The following is a 24765-nucleotide window of genomic DNA, read 5'->3' as shown; positions in this document are numbered from 1 at the left end:
TTTTTATTTTCCGGTAGCAGTCGATTTGATTATTTATTTGGTTGCATCAGCGGATAATATTAGCAAATATTTCCAGACATTATCAAAATTTAATAATCTTTCGTTTACAAATATATTCAGACAGTCGTGCACTTTCGTTTATCAATAAATAATCATGGTATAAATCCTTAAGCCGTAATTAAAAGATGATAAATAGTTTTCTTATTTTTTTTTCTTCTTTCTTTCATTCTTATCCTTCCATTTCTTCTTTACAAATACATATTTTTATTATGGTCAATTGAATAAAATTGGAGTAAAAAATTCGCATTTAACATATTAATTAACTCCGTGCAGTACTATTTTTATATTTCAATGTAATTTCATCATATATAGGTCTCTCGAACAAACGAACGAACGAACGAAAATGAACGAGAATAAATAAAACATATTTTTCATCGTTAAATTATAAAATACAATTAAAATAAAAAATGTATACATATATATATATAGCGTTAAAAATCAGAATATAGAATAATAGATGATTATAAAATACAATGGCTGACTATTTTATATATTATATCATTTCTTAGAGACAGCCCATATATTAATACACGACGTAAGATTAGAATTATTAATGTTATTTTAATGAATTCCATTTGTATTATTATTATAACTATTGAGAGAGAGACCTGGAATATTTTGGTAAGTACGCATAAAATACATTACACGGACATACTAAAATAATCACAGAGATGATGATTATTGTTTAGGTTGTCATCAAACGACCCAGATTATTTCTTCTCATCGCGAGTAACTAATTGCTACTTTGTGCTGTACGAACTTAATTGTTCGGCCAGTTTTAAAAAAGATAAAGATAATATATCTAGCAATTGTAAACTACTAGTGGACCGCGTCAAAATGATATTTCTATTTTTGTTGTTCCCATTTTATACTTTTGTTTTGTATCTTCCAATATAATTAGTTGATTGTTGACGTTTCTGTTATCAGTTATTAGTCTTTTATGAACTTTCAATGTTTAATAGAGCAGATATATATGTATGTATATATATATATATATATTAAGCAGAGTCTTTCTTTTTTTTATTTTATTTAAAATTAATTAAAAAACCAAACAAACAAAAACACCCCCCCAAAAAAAAAGAAAGAAAAGGAATAATGCAAAAATAACTTTCGTGTCTGCCATTTCGAGCGTAACTTATTCAAGATCACTTACCTAAAACTATTACAATGAAAATTGATAATGTCCGACGATTCGTTAACAACTTACAGCTACGATCGATCCGTTTCTTTAATCGAGAAAATGTAATCTTTTTTTTATCTAAAAGTCTTGGACTCGAGAATCATGACTTCCGATTACGTAATATCGTTTCATAAAACTGCATGCAAGTAATTATAGAAGTCGAATTAATATTGTATTACTTTTTTTTTTTTTTCGTTTTCTTTTTCTTTCTTTCTTTTTCTTTTTTTTTTTTCGTCAGACAGTAACAATATGGGATTTTTTTTTTTTCTTGAGATATCATGATGAAAGTTCTTGTTTCTTATAGATGACAATTTTTTTTTTGTTGGGTTTTTTTTTTTATATTATTACGATTACCTAGCGCTGACAATTCAGCTAGATTCTTTTTCCTTCGAGTCTGAAAAAATAAAAGTAAAGGAATGAATGATAATACAGGTTTTCGTTGAGTTCTTTTGAGATTGTTGGTCAAATTTGTTTGGGGAAAAAAAATAAATTTCAATTTTTTACTTACCACTGTCAGACTTATCCTCGGATGTTCCGTTTGTCAGTTCAGGCTCTTTTTTCTTTTCACCTTCCTCGGATTCCACGCTAAATGCTTTCTTCTCTTCTTGATTGGTAGCTTTTTTGTCCTTTGCTTTTCCTTTCGCTGGTGTAGCTGGTTTTGGTTTGGGTTCCAAACTAGGATCCAATACGATTTTTCCAATATTCTTTCGATCGTGCATCTTTTGCATAGCCTCAGGCACATCCTCAAGAGCCCATGTTGAATCCATAACTGGCTTTATTTTACCCTCGCTCCACAATGCGAATACTTGATTAACAGCTCGACGTACATACGCATGACCACCATGTTGATACATTAAATGACGAAGATTTAAACCTGACAACGTTTTGTTTTCGTCGAATAACTTTATGGGAGAAACTTTGTCTACTTGCCACCACTGTGTAAACAAAAAATAAATCAATACATTTGTTACAAATTTCATTTAAAATCTTTTAAAATGAAATTTTTCAATAATATATTACAAACCGATCGTGCCGCGGAAAAGAAGCTTTTTGTTTCGCCTGTTACAACGTTACTTGAACCATAAAGAATGTATTTTCCCATAGGTTTCAATAGAGCATATCCTTTGTTACATTCTTCACCGCATAAACAATCCAATACTATATCTACGCCTTCCGATGAGATTCTGTAGAAGACATAATACATATATAATATTTTTTTAGTTTCTAAAAAGTATTTATCATTTTTTCTTTTGATCATTTATTATTTCGTATAGATATACTCTTACTTTCTGACTTCGTTACTATAATCCGTTCCTCGTTCTAACAAATGATCTATAGTACCAGAGGATTTAAGAGCTTCGTGTTTTGACTTGCTACAGACACCAAAAATAGTCACATCTTTTACGGTCTTAGCGAGTTGGATTACGGCTTGACCCTACAAAATTTAATCATTATAAAATCGATTAGTGATTTTAGTCTGGAGAAAAAAAATGATTTAAATTAAGTCATTAAATACAAATATTTTGTTCTAAACACTTGGAAAACGAAATAATGAATTGATGAAATGAGAATAAGGAACGGTCAATAAAATATTTTTAGTTAAGCTGTTTCAGGTTTTCTCAACAGAAGAAGCATTCATTATTTCCAAGAATCGAGGAGAGTTCTTCTTCGTTTTCTGTTGCTCTCCGCCCTTCTCGAGAATTCGATACCCGACAACCGATGCGAGAGCCGAAGAACGAACCGAGGCCAAGGGACTTGAGGAAGAACGAACAAGGAAAAAAAAAAAAGAAAAAAGAAAGAAAAAAAAAAGAAAGATAGAGAGAGAGAGAGAGAGAGAGAGAGAGAGAGAGAGAGAGAGAAAACCAGAGAAAGGAAAAGAAGAGAAGGAGATAACCCACAACCCAGAATTTTAAGTAGCCTGCTGCTCTCAATTGCGCATCACCGGTCAACCCCATAAAAGTATTCATTAAAATAAAAGGATGTTTTCTTCGTAATATTTTGAAAAAATGTCCAATTGTAGAGAGAGAGTGATATATATTAGGATATAATTTAAAAAAAATAATAATAAAATAAAATAAAATAAATTTTTATTAAAATTATTAACGTTATATATATATATATATAAAAAAATGTAGATAATACTATGAATAAAAAAGAATCGAAATATTTTTGTTATTAGCGATAATATAAAATTCTCCTTTACGTGGGATAAATTCTACGAGTTTTTTTTTTTAAGACGAATTTCGTTAAAGGGAAAATGAATAAATGACTTTTCAATTACTCGTGTAGTTGGACTAGAATGAAAAAGGTAAGGAAAGGAAAGGAAAGAAAGAAGGAAGGGCATGTTGTACACGTGGATGGTAAAAGCGTTGTGAAGGAGGCTTAACAGTAACACGTGGTGCGGTAGTGGTGGTGCGGTCTCAGACGGGCGCGGCCCACGACAGTGGTCGATGAGAGAGCGAAGGGTTGCCAAGCAACCCTCACACCCCGTACGCGATCTCGACCAGCATCCCCCATAGATTTCACCTTCTCGACTTCTAGCGGTACACGACGACTACCTACTACCACTACCACCACCACAACCACCACCACCACCACCACCTACCACCACCCACACTGTAGTAGTTGGCCTCAGGTATAACCTGTTGAGTCGTATTGATCCCGACGTTTCTATCCTCTTCTTTCTTAATGTCTACAGCTAGAAGAGCTACAGAGAAAGAGAGATAGAGACCCAGATAGAAGGTGGGGTGGAAAACTATCAGGATTGCAAGGAGGATTAAATTTACTTATATATATATTATTTTCCCTTTTTAAATATTGGCCTTTAGTCCCTCCCACCCCTCTCTCTTTATCTATAAGCTTCTATTTGTATGTTCAAATAAAGAAGAAAGCATTTTATATAAATATATTGTTTTCATTTACAAAAGTTTAATGGTCAGGAAATTCATTGTCATTGTATACTGGGTTAATCAAAGTTTTCCAAAACTTGACAGAGCACATCTTCTACACGAAAACGATAACGATAATAATGAAATACTTACTACGCCACCACCAGCACTGTGCAACAAAAGTGACTTTCCAGGAGCGAGATTGGCCAATTCAAAGAGCAGGATGTAAGCTACGGTGTAATTCATAGTAACGGCAGCAGCATCCAAATAACTCATGCCTGGTGGCAATGCAAAAACAGACGTAGCAGGGACAGCTACTAATTCGGCCCATGCTTTATGATCAGGTAGAGCAACTACTCTGTCACCAACCTGAAAGAAAGATAGAAGTGATAATAGTTTTGTGCATATATTACTAGCACGATAATCTTGTACTAGGCAATATATACATATGCATACGTAATATGTATTATTAAATATTAGAAGAAAAAGAAAAAAGGGGAAAGAAAGAAAGGAAAAAAGAAAAAAATAAACTTACTTTAAAATTCTCAACTCCCTCGCCAACTTGTTCGATATCTCCGGCACACTCTGAGCCCATAATGAAGGGTGTCTTTGGGGGCGAATCGATTGCACCTTGCCGTGCCATTAAATCTTGGAAGTTCAGACCACTGTAACCAAGTACAATTACGCCTTAAGATTGGGGTAAAGAAATGATTATCCATCCCTTTTCAATGGGGTCAATAAGATTTGCTTTTTCCTTTTTTCAATATTTCTTTAAACCCTTTGATTGTGTAATACTTTTGTTTATAGTATGAATTTTGTCAATTTACTGATAGATTATATAGCGCACAATCAAGTTATTATTATTATATATGACTAATCGAAATAATACTATTTTATGAAAAATGATTAAATTTGTAAGTGTATGGATGTAAATGAAAAAAAATCACTGGATGCACATACATATATATGTCCATAACAGCGTTAAGGGATTAAATTAGAATATTAAATATTTATTGTTATAATGTATTGATAGAAAATACGTGTAGAAAATACAAAAGAAGAATAAATAAGAATAATTCCAAAATTTGAAATAAAAAGTGTTAAAAAGTCAGAATGCGCTGTCTCATAAACGTGATACGTAAACGTAATAGTAATAGTAGTAGTATTAGTAGTAATAGTAACAAAAATAATTGTAATATAATAATAGTATTAGTATCAGTAGTAGCAGAAGTAGCTGTAATAGTAGTAGAAGTGTACCATCATCATCATCATCATCGTTTCACCACGTGAAACACACCACCACGCTATGTAGTTTCGACAAAAGAACGAAGGGTAGTATATACCAAAGGCGCCAGGATGCCTAGACCGACGCCTGGCGTCTCACGCAACTTGGACGACGTTTTACTTGCTCCCTAAGTTGACTACTAACTATACTGCGACTATCGAACGAACTACGGTTATATGTTTAAAGGAAAGATACGCATTGCCAGGGAAATAAATAAATAATGCGACACTTCTTGACCGGTTCCACGCTACTATTCATTCTACGTTATCTACATGCTTGGAATTAAATTATGATATATTTTTTTTTCTTTCCTTACGTACAATCCTAATATCTACAAGTTTTACTTTTACGCACGTACGCATGTAATACACGTACGATAATAGAAACCTTATTTTTTCTTTTTAATTTCTTGTCATTTTAATTGAATATTTATTTGAAGATGGAGGGGTAAAGATCGCAGAAATTACAAATGGTTGTTCTTGTATTTTGCTGATATTTCTTTTTTTATCTGATGTAACATTATTCATTTTCCTTTTGAATTAGAGTCAATCTCACGGGGAAGGATTTTAACAATAGCACATTAAATTTAACAAATATTTTTATTTTAGGAATATATTAAACAAAAAGGGTTAACCGTTTGATATGTTAATAATAATATGAATGAAAATGTTTGTAGAATTTTTGTCATAATAAAACCCATCGGAAGGATCTTCCTTTGAAAGGAACGAACGGATGGGATGGTGAAGTCCTTTTTTAGAAAAACAATGGGGAATTTATTCTTTCGTAATTCGTTGTTTGAATTAGAGACACAGTAATAGAAGAAAAAGAAAAAGAAAAAGAAGAAGATGGTTACAAAAGAACGGAAGTATTCCTCAACCTAATAAGATAATACGATGACGATTTAATATAATGAAATTCCATTGAACGTTTCGACCTAATTGTCACCATTATCGTTAGCAACAAAATAGATAAGAGTAAATAATTTTCAAACTGTTCCCCTTACACGACGAGACCCCCATACTTAAATGTGGTTTCTAAATCATTTCATGACAATTAATATATATATATACGGAATAACGAATAAGCAAATGTTTTTGAAAAACGTATAGAAAAATATATATTCATAAATAATATATAATATACGTAAAATTGATTTGTAGTTTTCGGAAATAATTTCCCTCGTTGTTCTTGGTAAAAACGATCGAATTGTATTTAGAAACAGCATGACGACTGCGACGATGACGTCACATCGACGTTAACGATGACGCATACACTGCATGCATTGCACACACCACCACCACCACCACCACCACCACCACCACCACCACCACCGTTAAGGGAGGGTAGGGTCATAGTTACACATATCGTTCCTTCCTTTCAATATTCTCTAACCCTCGGAGTTAAACGTCGTAAATAAGTTAACTATCTATAACTCAATTTATTTTAATGCTTAGAGATGATAGCATTTTTCATGAGTTAATTATTATTAATTATATTTATTTCTTAGAATTATGAAAATTACTGTTTTTAATATGAACATTTGTAATATAGAGACTTGAAACAAAATAATAGTAAAAAAAAAATAATATAAAGAGAGAATAAAAATAATTAATTAAATAACAATCAATTTTTATTATACAGAATCATGTTTTTTTTTTTAGTTTACTGACTAACACTATAAAAAAAAAAAATAAATGATTTGTGTAACCACTAAAATGTATTCCATTTGAACGATATAACTTGTTAGTTCTACAAAAGAAATTCTCATAAAAAACTATACATAACGCAGATATCAAACTGTTCCGATTTAAATACCCCGCCCTATATATACATATATATGTATATACTTCAGTGAGAGTGACTTTAAAATTACATAGCGTTATAAAAAGTTTAATCATTATCATTTATCTTCATATATATGGCTTTTAAAATAAAAATGGAACATTCTTTTAATTTTGATCTAACGATAATGAAAATAACTTGTGTATGCCTTTTTTACCCCACAAGTTACGAGTATTATATTTTTTTCTTTTTTACGTTTTATGTTCGCATGCCTATACGATACATGCCATATATAAATAAATATATAAATATATATATATATATAGAAATACGAAGAGACAATCTTATTTATATCGATCGATCAACGAAGAAGACACTCGGGCGCCAGTAAAGTCATAAAACGAAATCAAATGCGCGAATCTCGCGTGACTCGATGAGAGAAAGAGCCGACAATTAGGGGGACCCCGACAAAAAAAATTGTTGGTGTATGCACGTGCCCTCTTACCTCCTCTACCTCTACCTCCTCCTTCTCCTCCCCCTTCACCTCCTCCCTATCCCCCTGTTATTATTACGTACGATTCCGTTGGGATTATCTTTGGGGAAAGAAAGGAAAAGAACGAAAAAAAAAAAAATGTATTTAATCGACCAAGTCATACGCATCCCCCTTCGAAATGTAATTGGGATGAAGGGGAGTGACGAGAGGGGTATGGGGATTTTATTATTCGTTCCTGGAACGAAATGCATTAGATTATCCCTGTTATTATATATTCTTATATACGCGGAGGAGACACACAACACCACTGTGTGATCATACTTTAATTATTTATTTCAATTATCGTTATCTATAACGATTTTCACGAAGGTCGGGGCCTAACGTTTTATTGTTATAATATACTTCTGTTTCCTTTTTTTTTTTTTTTTTTTTGTAAGTATTTTAAACAGATGACACGAGGATATTTTTTGTATAACAGGGCGCAAAGTTTCGTCGGTTGTATTATTTAAATAGTTGTTTACTTGTTCTTTTTCTTTCTTTTTTTTTTTTCTTTACTTTAAAATACGTTCTTATCGGTACTTTTTTAAATTATTCGATTGAGTTGAACAATTGTTTCTTTTTTCCGTATTTTTTCCGGGTAAATGATGATTTTTCGTCAAATCGCATAACTTTTATATTATTCATTGTATCTGATAATATTTATATGTGTGTGTGTGTAAGTTGGAAAGATGACAAATCGTAGAATAATTATAATAACATTTGTAAGATTCATTAATGCAGTTAAAAGTTATCGCGTTTTTAATATGAGAATGATAAAGATGAAAAGAATTCGATATAGAGCTTGAAATTTTGTTTAAAACTAAAGTTGAAAGAATGCGACTCGGGTTGATAAGAAAAATAATTTTTAATGTGTTAAAAAAGCTCAATCAAACGTTTTCAATTTGAAAATTTTGATATCAAAGATGCACCTAGTTCTGGTCATTCGTTTATCGAAAAAGTTTATGAAATAATGACAACAAAATTTGAACAAGAAAGGCACATTATTAATTACGATATTGTTAAGAAATTAACTATCGATAGTAAAACAATTTGATGAATAATAACTTTTTTATTCCTCTTTGTTTAATATCGTTAATATAAAATCATATACTTGGTGAGAAATATTTGAACGATTTAAAGAATCCTGTTAATGGTTATTGTTAAAATATCTCACGTTTCACATTCGAATATTATCGACCAAAAAATATAAAATATTTCTAAAGACAAAAGAAAAAAAAAAAAAGAAAAAAAAAAAGACGTTGTTTCAACTAGTGAAAACATTTTAATTGATAACACGTCTAGCGTGTGTACAGTCTCACACGTTTACATCTCCGGAATATATTGTCATGTGTAGACATAAATGAGTAACCGACCGCATAATGCAAACTTTTGTCGTCAAACTTTTTAAACACCAGTGTTCAACGTTAATCGTTGGAAACGTTCTTATAATGATATTATTATTATATGTATATTATTTTATATTAAATTTGTTCGGAAAATTCATGTATATCATAAAACATATCTATGTGTGAATAAGAATTTGGAAATATTATATTAGAAGAAAATATTGATGGTTTTTAATTGAAGATATTGGGGTGACTCTCTCTGTATAGAATAAGGGAACTTGGAAAGAAAAATAATTGAACACATTTTATATTTTTGGATTCAGGAATTAATGAACGATCCAAGAAAAAAAAATTAAAGGAACGATAGAAAAATAAAAAGAAAACAGGTTAAACATTTATGCGATTCGTCGTCTAATGCATAAATATCGACGATAGCGCAGGTGTATTTTAAAAGTATAAAAAAGAAAAAAAAAAAAAAAAAAAGAAAAGAAAAGTTTGTCGTTTGATTTGAAACGAAGGAAAATTTATACAATTAACGATTCAAATGAAGAAACTTTTTTTGNCGTCTAATGCATAAATATCGACGATAGCGCAGGTGTATTTTAAAAGTATAAAAAAGAAAAAAAAAAAAAAAAAAATAAAAGTTGAAAAATACAAAATAAGGTTGGTTGGACGTAAGAGGAGAAAACCTCGCGATAAGAATTATCGACTCGATATTAAGGATTAGTCGTGTACAAAAGATGACAACAAGAATTAATCACTTAGTATGTCTGTGCACGAACAAATATATGTATATGTTTTCGTTGAACATTAAAAATAACGATAAGCTGCTGCTTTTCCTCATCTACCCAACCATTTTTATCCAGTTTAATATTTATAAATATTTTTCCACATTTATCATTTAAAAATAATTAGAATTAGAATGAACAAATTGTCATTAAAAAAAAAAAAAAAGAAAAGAAAAGTTTGTCGTTTGATTTGAAACGAAGGAAAATTTATACAATTAACGATTCAAATGAAGAAACTTTTTTTGTGTGTGCAAAAAATAAGGCGCAAATCTTTATTCCTTATTTTTTCTTTTTCCGTTTCATGCGTCATGGTTACTTACATAAATAAAAATCTACATATATATACATACGTATAAGCAAAGAAATCTCTTATTGGCCTCGGTAAATATATAATACGTAGTAAATAATAAGAGTAATAATAATTCGCGAGTGTACGATAAATAACCCCCGACTTCTACACCACCACACAACATCATCGAGAGTTATCAATTGTTTTCAAACGATTCGAGAGACATCAAATGATAGAGAAAAAGAGAGAGAAACAAAGATAGGGGAAAAAAATAATAATACCAAAGGATAATTCTTTGTTACTTTTTTATCGCTCCAGAAACGATCTTTCCATTTAATTATCTCGTCTTGTGTGACTTACGATTGGTATGCGTAAGAAAAAAAAGATTAATAACACAATGTGAAGACGATTACATTAAAAAATGAAAGAAAAATCATAATTAATAAATGATAATTATTTGATTTTCAACGGTACAATAAATTGTATTAATTGAATTATATTCAAGGCTTTTGTATAGAAAAACAAGAAAAAATAAAAAAAAAGAAACATTGTGTAGCTAATTATCGAATTAATATATTTAAATATAAAGAGAATGGAAAAGAAAATGAAGACGATTAAATTCAAAGGAAATAAGAGGGCGGGGGGGTATAAGTAACTTAATGAATAATTCTTCTTTTACAAGTTTCCCACGGTTCAATAAAGTGATAGTTAATTTTGTAAAGACAATAAAAATGTAAAGTATTGTAATTAAATTGAGAATAAAATATATAAATAAATATATTATATATATGTGAAATGGCGCGACAAAATGACGCCGAGTTACGCGAAAAACAAAGAATCGAAACGGTAAGACAGCAGCTGCTGAACACGCACACGATATGTTCTTTTTCTGACTCATGTGCGTTTTATATATATATATATATATAACACATACATATATACATATACGTAAATGCATATATCTATGTATTTAATTTGTTTCCAACTTCCGAGAGTGGAAACAATATTAAAAAAAAATATATATATACACAGGATGAGTCAATAACACAACTTACTAAAAGAAATTATTTCAAATCAAATCTTTATCATATATATATATACATGCATAATATAATTTACTTATGTACGTATCAAATGAATTAATGTATATTTCGTTATAGAAAATGATTCCAATATTAAAACTAAATTTTCGATATTAATTATCTACTTGTAATGCTTGAAAATAATTGTCATAAAGGGTTTCATCAGAATTCTTTTAGGGAAGGTTATTTGATAAATTTTTACCGTACTTTTATTTATATGTAGATCTCTATCTTTTTTTGATTAATTAAATAAGGTGTTTACAATCAATTGTATGCGTCAAACGTATCACACGCCCTCCTTTCCGGATTAATCATTTTCTAAGAGATAACGTAATTGATAAGATCTGAGTCATTTTCAATGCAGATCGCGCATATACGATGCGTAAGAGTGACTTATATATCATTTATTATTAACAAGAAAAGAAAAAGAAAGAAAGAAATGATAAAAAATATTATGAGTATAACAACGCGATGAGGAAAATAAGAATGTATGTTTGTGAAAGAAAGAAAGAGTAACCTGCAACGATAACCTCGAATAAAACAACAATTAATTGACTCATATGCATGCAGAAAATGGAATATTAAATACATATTTATTTTATTATTGTAAATTTAGTTAACAAATTTAGACATTATTTGTCAATGAATTGATTGAAATGATATACACTTTGTACAACACAACACCCTACAAATTACAATTCCTAATTCTATTTAAAATTGTTAACAAAATTTCTTTTTTCTATTAATGAAAGAAAATATTGATTCTTCCCCTTCTCTCTGTGTGTGTGTGTGTGTGTATTCGTTGTCAATATATAATTATTTCGAAATACATTGGTCTCAACCAGCCCTCTTTCTCATTTCTCTTCTTGGCACTGGGTGTGGCGAGAGAGTATCGTCGTAGTTGAAGGATTATTACTCGAGATAAATCGAAGACGAAAGGGAATTTAACGGAAAAATTCTTTGACCTCGTCGTTTACCCCCCTTATGACGAACATTCGTAATAATAAATATAATAAACTTTGATCGCTTATATTCCCTCTTGCGGGAACATTTATTTATACACATGTGTGAATAAATACGCATGCGAATCCTTATAAAGTATTTCTATCGGATTAAGAAATGAGATCGACAAGTTTTACGACCTTGTCTATTTAAATTAAAACAAAATGTGCAAAAAAAGGTATGATAGACAAAATGATCAAAAGATTGATGTATTAATAATAGGTGTTCAGGAAAATAAAAAAATAAAAAAAGGCGTATATGTTTTAATATATTCCATCAAATTTGATTATTAATATCCAATTTTATATGTTACAATTAATAAATTATACACATTAATAAATTATGGATTCTATATGTATCAGTTAATAAATTTATACTATTTTATTTGTTGCAATTTAAAAAAGAAAAAGAACTTTAATCATTATTACGGGATTATTATTTAAAAATTAAATAAGGGCGTGTGTTGTATCAGTCATTTACTTAATTGCTACAACGAGCAATGAACTCTTAGAAATTTATTTGTAAATTTTATGAAATCTAACCATACGCCCTTTTTCTAGACACCTATTTCATATATAAAATTGTCTCGTATACGTTTCTTAACAATCTTTCTTTTTCTCTCTCTCTCTCTTTTTTTTACGTAAGCCGAGGAAAAAGATAAATAATAGAATAAAAAAAAAAGTCATAAAACTAGATTGATTATGTTTAGAAACTAAAAAAAACGAAGAAGAGGAAAATCTAATGCGGGTAGTAAAATTTGTGTTCTCTCTCTCTCTCTCTCATTCTTTCTCTCTCTTTCATGAAACTGTCATGGCGTTTCGTTGGAGGATTTCTCTTGCGCACGCGTGTGCGTGTATATCCGCGTGCGTGCGAAGGGGGGTGCAGGAAACACGGGTGTGGTTCGATCAATACGGACATCCCATAGATCTATCGGTGCACGAGCGCACACAATATACACACAGACAGTACCAACACACTAAGGAAACGGCGGAGGGCCTGTCACCCACAGGGTGTCCGAAAATTTGTCTGCCTATTTTTCATTGGATAATAAATACTCTCTCTTTCTCTCTCTCTCTCTATTTGAAATATATATTCTTCTTATGGAAAAGAAAACATTTCTATCTTGACTTATATAAATAATATATAGATCGAAAATTAAAAACATATTTCATATTATTAACTTATAATTATATATTAAAATTATTATAGTTATTTTTTTTTTTAAATCTTTCTTTATTTATCCTTATGAATTATAATGACAGTAAAGGATGTTCAAAAAAAAGAAAAAAGATAAAATAAATCTGAAAATATTGGAAACGTCAGATATTCGTTCATTTTATTTGAACGAATTAGAAAGATAAAGGGAAGTATTATGTCTTCGAGTTACTTCGGCTTATCAAGTTAATGAACCTTTAGTATCGCATTATGGGAAACTGAACGGATGCCATTCAGCTCATCGAGAAGAGTTGTACTGCTCCCTCCGGTTTAATATGAACGCAAGTTACCCGTCGTTAGGATTTTCACTCTGCCTTTCATAACGTACTCTCTTCTCTTCTCCACTCCTCTCTCTCACTCTCTTTCTCACCCTCCCCCTCTTCCTTGCCCCTTTTTCCTCTTGCTCCTTTCATTTCCTTTCAAACAACTAACCAAGTTTATTTAAGACAGAAAGAAGAAAGAAAAAGAAAGAAACACGTCCTCGACAGTCGACCATATATATATATATATATATAGGGCGATATAAAAATAAATCATCCCTCTTTTCAAAGATTCTTCAAAACGCTCTACTATGTTGTACTTTAAAATTAAATTGCAGTTCAAAAAAAAAACAAGAAAATTCCATAATTTTCCGAACACAGTTAACTTAAATAAAATTAATTAAAAAAAACAAATGACTTGGAAACGTTAATAGAGATTGAGAAAAGAAAATGTGAAAAATAAATAGGACACAAAATGGAATAAATTCATTAATATTCTAAAGGGAGATTATTTTATTCGAGTAGCGCGTCTATATAAGAACGACGACGTTTGGAATCGTTCCTTTAGACGGTTGTGTGTGTGTATGTCGGTGGCATGGCATGGCATGGCATGGCATAGCATGGCATGACATGGCGTGGCGTGTCGTGTCCGGAAGGGCACCGCCATACACACGAATTTATTCGAGCCAGCATCGGCAGCAACGGCATTATGTCTTTCTATAGAGGGGCTATTTTCTCATCAATGCCAATCGCCTTTATGAAACGTGACTCACGCGTGAAAAGGTCCTCTCTCGCACGCCTTTGAATACAGCGTTGACGATCTCTCCCCGACCGCGTACACTGCATACAACACCACCATCGACGGAGAGAGAGAGAGAGAGAGAGAGAGAGAGAGAGAGAAAGAGAGAAAAAGAAGAAGAGAAAGAAAGAGAGAAAGAGAGAGAGAGAGAGTGGGTGTGCCACGCTCCCAAGAGCGTATAAGCTTTCGAGAGATAGAAGCCGGCTCCATGGCCAAGGTCAAAGAAACCTCGTACAAAGTCGCACGACGTTGGCTACAAACTACGGTGTGGGGGGCGTTAGAATTAATTTGATTTTGTTTTTTCAATTAAAAATATATCATTATTTTACAGATATCCTTATTGAAAATTTCCATCGAGATTCGTTGCAGGATTTAAACTGCTCATTGAAAAGTAATATCAATTTTAGTGATTTTATTTATATCATGTAATAAGTACATACTTTGAAAATGTTTTGAGATAAAATTAGTTAAGAAAAAGAGAATAAAAAATTGATAGATAGTTATTGAAAAATGATCGAATACGATATATGATACAAGAGATGAATATTATCTGTCAATGTGTCCTTGACAGAAAAATTCACTTCGTTCGATTAGTTTACTAAACGTTGGAATTCTTCGACTGACACATGAACAAAGGTTCATACGGACGAGAACGTTTAGGAAATCTTTTATACAGTAGTAAAGAATGAATATATACATACATGGGATAAAGAAAAGAGACAGTTAAAATAAGTATATATATATATATATATATATATGAATAAAAATGAAATTTAACTTACCATGCTTTGACGCGTATAAGAACTTCTCCTTCGCCAAGGGTGGGTTCTGGCTTTCTCAGAGCTTTAACACTTTTGAGTCCGCCGAAACCGTTGAGCACGATTGCTCGCATATCCTTTGGCTCTGGCGTTGGCTTTTCCTCACCATTCTCTCTCGCCTTTTCACCCTCGCCATTCTCCTCGACTTTTTTCTCCTCCTCTTTCGTTTCCTTGGGCTCCTCTTTTTCCTGTTTAGCGGGCGGTGCTGCTTCCTGTGGCGGCTTTTCACCCTCGGCGTTCGGGCTTGTCTCGTTCTTGTCCTCTGCCATTTTTCTCCTTGTTAGTTTTTCTCTCTTCGAAATTACTTTTATCCTACTGAGAGAAAGAAGACTCGGATGTTCCTCCTTATTCGTTTAAATCTCTTTCTTTTCTTTTTCAAAAAAAGCTTGTCTCGATATATATATGTATATATGTATATTATATGTATATATATATATATATATATATGTATATATGTAAGTATATTATTTACGATAAAAAAAGAAATAAAAAGAACGAGAGAAAAAGAGAAAGAGAGATAAAGAATAAATGATATATATTATATACGCGGAAAGAATACTATTATCCTGCCGGCGTTTTATGTGTATTAAAAAAAGACCTATATTACGCACCAATTAACAAGCGCGCGTTTGCACTCAACGAGAGCCAACGACGTTCTGCGCCGATTTGCGCTACTCCGAAGGAAACGCTTCGTGCGAGTTCGGGTGCCGGGTACGCCGGCCGGCCGGCCGGCTGTCCTGCTTGGCCGCCCGGTGACGCGCACGACGTTTCTGTTGCCTAGCAACGCCTCAACCAATCCGAATGAAAACTTTTCTTCCTTCTATCGAATCTCTTACGCCGGAACAATCGGCTCATCATATCGGCCAATCGCATCGCGGTAGACGCCTTTCCCTGCTTCCTGATTAGTTTCTCCTTTTATAGCTAACGCCTATGTCTGATTCCTGATTGGTTCCTCGTTTTACATCGTTATCATTCGCCTTCACCTCACGCTTAAATGTAATGAAAGTGAGAACCACGGAAAAGTAGTTCACAGTCGATTGATAATTAGCGTTTGTCAATGCTGTCTATCGGTTAATTATCTTTCACACAACGTTCGCATTTAAATGTTTAACTTCTTTTATTTTTCTTAAGGATCTCAATATCGTCGTTCTACTTATAAATGATTATTCATTTAAATGAATAATTTTTTAATAAAAACCTTGACTCTATCTCTTCTCTTAGTTTTCTACTTGTTAAATAAATGACATTTTTTATATATTTGTATTTTAATAATTTTGTAAATTATGTTCATTTGAATTAAGAATAAATCAATCGATTAGACAAGAATCGTATAGCATGTTAAATGTACTTCGATCGTTGTTTTGTCGATAGAATATTCTGCTTACCGAGCATGCGTATGAAAATCCAATATTAATATTTTATAATCCATAAATATATATATACGTATATGGATAAAGACTTTTACTGGATAAAATATTCGTTACCGAAAATTTAGCATCTATCAAAGAAGAAGTATTAACATTCTATTTGAATTAATAGTTGTACATGTTAAAAAATAAAAAATGTCAATAGATGTGTATATATATTTATTTTTACGTTAAAATTGCGTCATAATTGTACATACATAATTAAACATTTTTTTTCTTTAGGTTTTTTATGCATAATATTACTTTTTTTTTTTTTTTTTTACAAAATAATAAAATTTGTATACATACGTATATGTATATATATGCATGTAATTAGGAAAAAAGTAAATTAACAATGAATCCAAAAATAGAGAAAATTGATTTTGCAATTTATTTTATAATACAAATGATTTTAACTATTATATAATATAAATAATTTAAAATCATATGTAAAATCAATACTGTAATTGTTGGACTTAGTCCTCTTTTATAATCATGGAATCATTTACATATATAAATATATATATTTACATATTATATATTTCATATTAGGTAGAATACCTGCTGAACTTTGCAATGCCAATATATGTGTATATCTTTGAAACCACAAAACGATTGAGCGGAATAATGAGAATCGTGCAAGTCTACAATGAGGATGTGGTGATTGAAACGAATAGCTCGCGTCGTGTAAGAGCAAAAAGTATTCAACCAGAGCTCAAATTAGTAGGATATCATAGTATGGGTAAGCTCTTCCTTTTCTCTTATATATATTTATATATATATACACATGTACATTTAAATTGATTTATACAGTTAAAATCAAAAAGAAACAAAAAATCTAATTTATAATAACTAATTTTATTTTAAAAGGATACTCAATTTGAGAATATTATATATATATCAAGATAATATAATAATATACCTATTAGAATACTAATGAAACAGATCAAACTAAACGAAAATTTTAGTTAATAGACAACTAATGTATGTGTATGAATAATCATTATTATAATAATAATTATTACTAGTAAATTTAATGCAAGACATGAAATCTTGTTTAAAGTTATATTCGATAAATTTCGTGAATGTTCGATGATGTTCGGTAAAATCTTGAAGGCGCGCTCGCTAATCAAGATTTTTTCTTTTTTTTCAAATACTAAGAAACGATTTTTGATATGATATCAATAAATTGTAAATACGTAAGTATATGATATTGAATTCCTATTTTCTTTCAATGATCGATTGTATGAAAATACGACCTTTGAGCTTGGATTCTCTTATCAGTGATTAAAAGTAAAGGTTTTATCATGACATAAAAATTTTGTACATCATAGACAAACCACAATTAGAATCGAATGAGTATTCTCGTTTTAAAATCAATTGATAACAATTTTATCAATAATTAACAGTGTTAAATAATAACAGTGTAAAATAATCATTTGTATTTATGATAAACTTCGTAAAATTGAGTAAGTTTTTGCAATTAATTCAAATAATCGCTCGGTTTTTTTTTTTACATCATATAAATGTAAACTAGTCAGCAAAACGTACTTAAATGGGTACATTCAAAACAATATATATAAAATGACATAAAAGAAAATTACAATAACGACGATTGATAAGACTTAAATTAGTGGTGTTACATTGAAAATATACGTATGTATGTCAGGGTTAAAAGAAACATTCGCAATGGTATTACAAGTATCGTGAAGTTAATCTTCTTCACAAACATTATATTATTTATTTATTTACAAAACATATTTTGTAAATGTGAATAGGCGTGAATTTTTGTATTATAAAATAACGAAAATTTCAAACGTAAATGCATACATTGTTTTTCTATGCTTTTTAAATGATCGTCAAGGTTATGTTTCCTTTCGTGGAAGAAGAGCAGCATTTATTTAGTTAGTAATAAACTGAATGATTGAGGGGGATAAAGAAATATATATGTATTTTAGATTTTTGTGTATCTTTTTCCAAGAACTAAACACCAATCCTTTTTTACGTGTTAGGATATATACATATAATATGTATGGATGTCGTATGTATATCTTCTACCAATGAATGATCAGCTGATTCTCCCACTCATTTGTTTTTTAGCAGACGACATAAAAGCTTTGTGTATAGTGTTCAGTTATCAGACAGAAGACTTGAGTATACAAAGTTCAGCTTTTTGTTGGTGGACAGTCATCGACGAGGATAAAAACTAATAATTATTATACAATTTAATAAACTTATGGCTGATCATGAAGTTGTCAAGTCTAAAAGGTGAGCGATCATGCTTCTATGTTTTTTTAAAACTGTCAATTAAAATGTTTCTTTGAACAAACCTTTATCACGTTTAAATTTACACTGTGTTGATATATATCTATATATCTATATATATATATATCATATATATATATATATATATATATATGAACATACTTTTGCACGTAATCGCGTAAGAAATATTTTACATTACATCACTTCTCATCATATTTTGCATCACGATTATCATTGTCAAGATACGTATTTACTCTTGATACGAGAGAAATCATAACAAACACAAAGCATTGATTTTAATTAAATAGATATTATTGATTATCGAAAATGACATTAATAACAAAAATAGTTTATCTATATTTATTGCAAAATTATAGCATATGAGAAGTCATATTTTGTAATTTTTATTTAAAGTATATTTATAAATATGAAAATAGAAGTGAGTATTTTTTCCCCCTGTCGTGTTTATATTTTTTGTATTACTTTTTTTTAATATACGTATATTATTAATAAGAATAATTAATAGTTATTTGTTTATTTATATAATTGAGTTAGCATTAGGTTAAATTCTTGCAATTGGTTAACTTGAAAAATTTGAAAATCTTTATATTTAAATTTACATATAGATGCTTACTATTATATACATATATTCAAAAAGTCTTTCTTTAGCAAATGAATTATGTAAGTTAAATTTCATATAAAAATAATTTTATATTGTTTATTAGTTGGTTTTGGGGATGGTTTAGTTGGTCAGGATCATCTTCAACCATGTTACGTGCTGCAGAGAAAAAAATACTTTCTTGTAAGTAAAGTTAAATGAGAAAATTTATAATTATAGCTAAATGTTTGTGTGTGTGATTTATTTTTTATGAAATATTTTATATTTAATAGGTTTGAAAACAGCATACCGAGGATGGTATGTAGATATTGGTCCCGTAGTAGGTACAGCCGATAAAATATGGACTATCTCTTTAAACGAAGAATCACCAAGAACGCCTATTGTTCTCTTACATGGATTAGGTGCAGGCGTTGCTCTTTGGTGTTTAAATCTTGATTCCTTTGCATCGCAAAGACCAGTATATGCCATAGATCTTTTAGGTAGTAAATTATTATTATTATTATTATTTATATCAATGTTATATATAATTTCATTTAAGATTAATTCATTACATTTTGAATATCACATTAATTCTTATTTTAATTTTATGATAATCAAATAATGTTGTAATATGTGGATAAAACAAGTATAATAATTTTCGCAGGTTTTGGTAGGAGTAGTAGGCCAGTCTTTAGTTCAGAAGCAAAAGAAGCAGAAGAACAATTAATTCGTTCTATCGAAGAATGGAGAAGAGAAATGCAATTAGAAAAATTTGTATTGTTAGGACATTCGATGGGTGGTTTCCTTGCTGCATCCTATACTATGCAATATCCAGATAGAGTAAAACACTTGATTCTTGCGGATCCTTGGGGATTCCCAGAAAGACCTTCAGAAGTAGTAGCAAAAGTAAATGTTCCTCTTTGGGTTAAAGCCATAGCTTTTGTAGTGCGGCCATTAAATCCTTTGTGGGCAGTAAGAGTTGCAGGCCCATTTGGTAAGTATACCTTTTATTTGCAAATTATACAAATTTTAATTTAATTCCTTATCATATTTTTAGGACAATGGCTTATTGAAAAAACTAGGCCAGACATAGTTCAGAAATTCTCTCCATTACTAAAAGACGATACAGGAATAATTTCACAATATATACATCAATGCAATGCGCAAACTCCATCGTAAGATTTTTTTATAATAATCCATATTTGTATTCATAATAATTATTATATAATTATAATTTTTTTACTAGCGGAGAAAGTGCTTTTCATGCCATGATGCAAGGCTTTGGTTGGGCAAAGAATCCTATTGTTAAACGAATGGATAAATTAAAACCAGAAGTTCCAATAACATTATTATACGGTAGTCGTTCTTGGGTAGATAACTCAGCTGGTGAAGTTATCAAACAATCTCGTTCATCATCGTACGTTAATGTCCAAGTTATATCAGGAGCAGGACATCATGTTTATGCTGATAAAAGTGATACTTTTAACAAATATGTATTGGAAGCATGCACTTTAACTGATTCAACTCAGTTCTTAACAAATTCAAATATACATATAATTTCAAAATATACAACGGAAGATGATGTTTTACTGAAAATAAAAAATGATACACTGGAACCTCAAAGAGTAGATGAAGAACAAGAATTAGATGCACAACGACCAAAATCTAGTTAATGTATATTTTATTATTTTATAAAAATGATTTTTATGATGATAATATGTACACAGATGCACATATGAACTATACATGGCCTGCATGTATTAATGTATTATATTTAAGAAAAGAAAAAGAAAGTACAATTATTATGTGACGTTCAACATTTGAATGTTATAATAATAATAGTTATATAATTTGATTAAAAAAGTAGGATTTTTTTAAATCATATTAAAAGCTTTCTAAAATTTCTTTAATTATGTTTTTCTATATTAAAATATCATTATTGTAATATTCATTAAATTGATTTTTTGAATATTATTTAATATATAGCAATTTTTATCAATTGAAATTCATAAGAAAAAGAAAAAGAGTAAATTATATGCTTTACGAAATATAAATTTAACAATTATTAATTAGAATATAATTAAAACAATATTAAAATAATTTAGTATCAAGATTTTCGTATTCTTTGATTGTGAAATAGTTGCGTGTATAATATATAATTAAATTATTCTTTACAAATAACTAAAATGTCCTACTAAGTATTATATTTATATAAAATAAAATAACATACCATATCAATGAAATTATTAACTATTTTAGTGAAATTTTTATTTTTTAAATTCATCACCATTTTCATCATATTTCATAAGTGTATTATCAAAGTCTTGATCAAAGTAAGTTTCATCATCACCATCGTCGTTAAATGTACTATGAACATTTGGTTGCAAATGTTTGTTGCTTTTTAAGCGATATTTTTTCTTTTCTTCTATCTTTCTCTTCTTCAAGAATTCGGTAAATAATTCTCGTTGATTTTTACTCTTAGAAATATCTTCGTTATCAAGAAAAGTAGACATAGGTTGTGCCTTTAGTTTTGAATGTGATTCTAATATGTCCTTATTGCTAGTACGATTTTTTGATTTATTTATAGAGTTTTTAATCTACAAATAAATCAATCAAATAGATATGAATTTAATAAAGTTACCGACTAGAGTTATTCAACTATACCTTTGACATAATTTTATGATGATCTAATCCTAAAACATCATGCCTCATTTCTGGTAGTGTTATTTGAAAACTATTGTTAGAATGATCAGTTTCATCGTCATTATTAATATCTAATTGTATAGTTTTATTGTTGGCTTCAATATAATCTTTATCGAAGTCAAGCGATGCTAATCTATTTTCAATTTCTCTTGCTAGAGAAATTGTTTTATCTTTCACAAAGCATATAATGGGTACATTACTGATGATACGCATTTGGGATAGTTCATGACGTAAGATATATGAATTCTTTTCTAAAACTTCTTCTATTGTTGTTGGCCAATTTTTATCGTCCACTTTCTCTAATATCCAAAATACATTAAGAGTTTTATAATCTGAAGAAATACTCACATTTGTTATTTCGACACCACGTTCTGAAAACTCTGATGTAGTTTCGCATGTTGACATTAAGTCAGTTATGTGTTTCATAAACAATTTGTTAAGTACAACTATTCTTCTCTTCGCATGTATCGAAGGTTTTTTTTCCTTTATCAAACTTGAATGAAAATCCAAATCAGCAGGTGGCTTATCTTTATACCACTTTCTACAGAATTAAATATAAACTTTTAGACAAATTTTTATTCATTTCATAACAAAGTTTCATAACATGCACACTTCATTTCTACCTTTTAGGTTCACTTTGTTTTAGAAATCTATTCATGAATTTACTTTCTCTTACTGTATAATTTTTATACATTGTATTATTCGAACTAATAAATCTACGCACTGTGTGAGGTATGATAGAAATGTTTATGTTTTTATGCATTCTTAACTATCTTAACTAATCATCGAAGTAATAGATATAATCAAAAAGACAATAAATATTTGAACTATTTTTAACGATAATTATATAGAACTTTCGTATATGTACACACGTCGCGTGAAAACACTGAATCTATTATCACGAGAGAACTTTGAAAATTAATTCACTCATTTGCCACTAGATGACATTCAAGATCAAAATCGATCTTCGAGATATCGATATAAATCACGTATTTAGGAACAAGATTTAAAATTAATATTTAATTTTGGTAAAAGACAAATAAAAAACATTTGTTATACACGTTCTTAGAAATAGAAACAAAAAATTTCGATTTCTTTCCATTAATTTACTTGATATAATACCACATATGTACATATATATTAAAAGTAGCGATTAATATAATGTTTATACGAATTTTTACAGTATTTAAAAGATGACTGAAGGAACTCTCATAATCGTTGAAACAAAATCGCACGCAAAGAATGCATTATATTTATAAATCAAATATATTATCTTTTTCTTTCTTTTTTGTTTTCATTCTCAAAGATTTTAAACAAAATCTAGTTCAGAAATACTACAGGAAGTAATCCGCACATTAAAATTTTTGTCACGGTAAAGAGAACACTTGAATATCTCCGTTACTTGACTTCGTATAAAAAAAACTTCTGAGGTAAAAGTTACACTATTTAAAGAGATATTTAGGTGATCTCATTTCATTGAAACACCTTGTATAATTGAGTAATTTTTGCATAAATTACGAATTTGTTTTACTATAATTTAAACATTATTTTCAAATTAAAGCATTTCATTTATAACTTAAATTACAAACTTTTAACTTGATTAAGGAAATGTTTTTTACAATTTTTAAATCCTAATTTTGTGTGTCTTATAACTTGCGTTCTTATATATCTTATAATTTAATATTAAATGACAGACTTATGAGATCGAAACTTTCAATTGAATTTGAAAATGCTTAGAACTAAACTGTTAAAAAAGAGAATAATTAAATCCTTCTCTCCTGCTTTTGGTTAATCACATCAACTAAATTTCATATACATAATAACTTACGACACTCCAAACTAAAAGTACATTGGTAATTGAAATTCTAATTATTCCTTATGCCTTAAGGAAAATAAATGTATATGTATATAAGCCAAATTATGTAAATACACAGGATGTTCCGTAACTGGTGGTACAAATGAAAAGGGGATTCTACAATCTAAATCGTAGACTTAGTTTTTCATGTAGAATCATCCCCTTTTCATTTGTACCACCAGTTACGGAACACCTTGTATATATACATATGTATAACTCGAGTCTTACTCTTGATATGTTCAAATATTTTGGTAAAATTAATATTACAATTTTATATGGCTAAAGCAAATAATAGTCATATAAATTTAGATATACGTCATTTATCTAAGTAAATATAACAAATTTTTCAGTCAAAGTATAATTAGTCAATAATATTGACAATAACAATTAATGACTATTACGAAACGTAAATCAAAAAGCCTTATTTATAGTAATTTTGGACACTATCAATGAGAAGTTGCATATTATAACATAATTCGTCGACTAATAATTTATCATAGATTTTATAGAAAAATATTTTAATTCTTACTTGATTTTAAATTAGCAAGTCATCATATATATATATATATATATATATCATAATTTTCATATTACTATGAATGGAACGCATGC

At 29.6% G+C, this 24765-nt stretch overlaps 3 protein-coding genes across 6 annotated transcripts; 1 reads left to right on the top strand and 2 right to left on the bottom strand.

The window, feature by feature from the left end:
• Positions 1 to 1534: 1534 nt before the first annotated feature.
• Positions 1535 to 16046, bottom strand: LOC106785811 (synaptic vesicle membrane protein VAT-1 homolog-like). 2 transcript variants are annotated; one of them, XM_014746552.1, is made up of 8 exons: positions 15938 to 16046; positions 15291 to 15638; positions 4664 to 4793; positions 4282 to 4497; positions 2527 to 2675; positions 2265 to 2424; positions 1749 to 2175; positions 1535 to 1634 (listed from the first exon to the last, which is right to left on the bottom strand). In XM_014746552.1, exons 2-8 carry the CDS (start codon positions 15593 to 15595, stop codon positions 1609 to 1611), a joined length of 1413 nt encoding a protein of 470 aa, XP_014602038.1. In that variant the 5' UTR covers positions 15596 to 15638; positions 15938 to 16046; the 3' UTR covers positions 1535 to 1608. The 2 variants fall into 2 exon arrangements, with proteins under 2 accessions (XP_014602038.1, XP_014602039.1); XM_014746553.1 differs by having other exon boundaries at positions 15291 to 15641; positions 15938 to 16044.
• Positions 16047 to 16809: 763 nt separating this feature from the next.
• LOC106785812 (abhydrolase domain-containing protein 4) lies at positions 16810 to 21838 on the top strand. Of its 3 annotated transcripts, none has more exons than XM_014746556.1 (8): positions 16810 to 16838; positions 17285 to 17474; positions 18836 to 19000; positions 19723 to 19799; positions 19889 to 20095; positions 20260 to 20589; positions 20653 to 20770; positions 20842 to 21838. In XM_014746556.1, exons 3-8 carry the CDS (start codon positions 18969 to 18971, stop codon positions 21266 to 21268), a joined length of 1191 nt encoding a protein of 396 aa, XP_014602042.1. In that variant the 5' UTR covers positions 16810 to 16838; positions 17285 to 17474; positions 18836 to 18968; the 3' UTR covers positions 21269 to 21838. The 3 variants fall into 3 exon arrangements, with proteins under 3 accessions (XP_014602042.1, XP_014602040.1, XP_014602041.1); XM_014746554.1 differs by having other exon boundaries at positions 18833 to 19000; XM_014746555.1 differs by lacking the exons at positions 16810 to 16838; positions 17285 to 17474 and having other exon boundaries at positions 18520 to 19000.
• On the bottom strand, positions 21261 to 23325 carry LOC106785813. Its single transcript, XM_014746557.1, has 3 exons — positions 22922 to 23325; positions 22260 to 22839; positions 21261 to 22192 (listed from the first exon to the last, which is right to left on the bottom strand). The coding sequence occupies exons 1-3, from the start codon at positions 23059 to 23061 to the stop codon at positions 21863 to 21865; spliced, it is 1050 nt and encodes a 349-aa protein (XP_014602043.1). The 5' UTR covers positions 23062 to 23325; the 3' UTR covers positions 21261 to 21862.
• Between the last annotated feature and the right edge of the window lie 1440 nt (positions 23326 to 24765).

Source organism: Polistes canadensis, unplaced genomic scaffold (genome assembly GCF_001313835.1).
Source record: "Polistes canadensis isolate GaletaPanama2010 unplaced genomic scaffold, ASM131383v1 scaffold_57, whole genome shotgun sequence".
Classification (NCBI taxonomy): Eukaryota; Metazoa; Arthropoda; class Insecta; order Hymenoptera; family Vespidae; genus Polistes; species Polistes canadensis.
The sequence above is the reverse complement of the archived record's forward strand: the minus strand, read 5'-3'. Positions and strand labels throughout refer to the sequence as shown.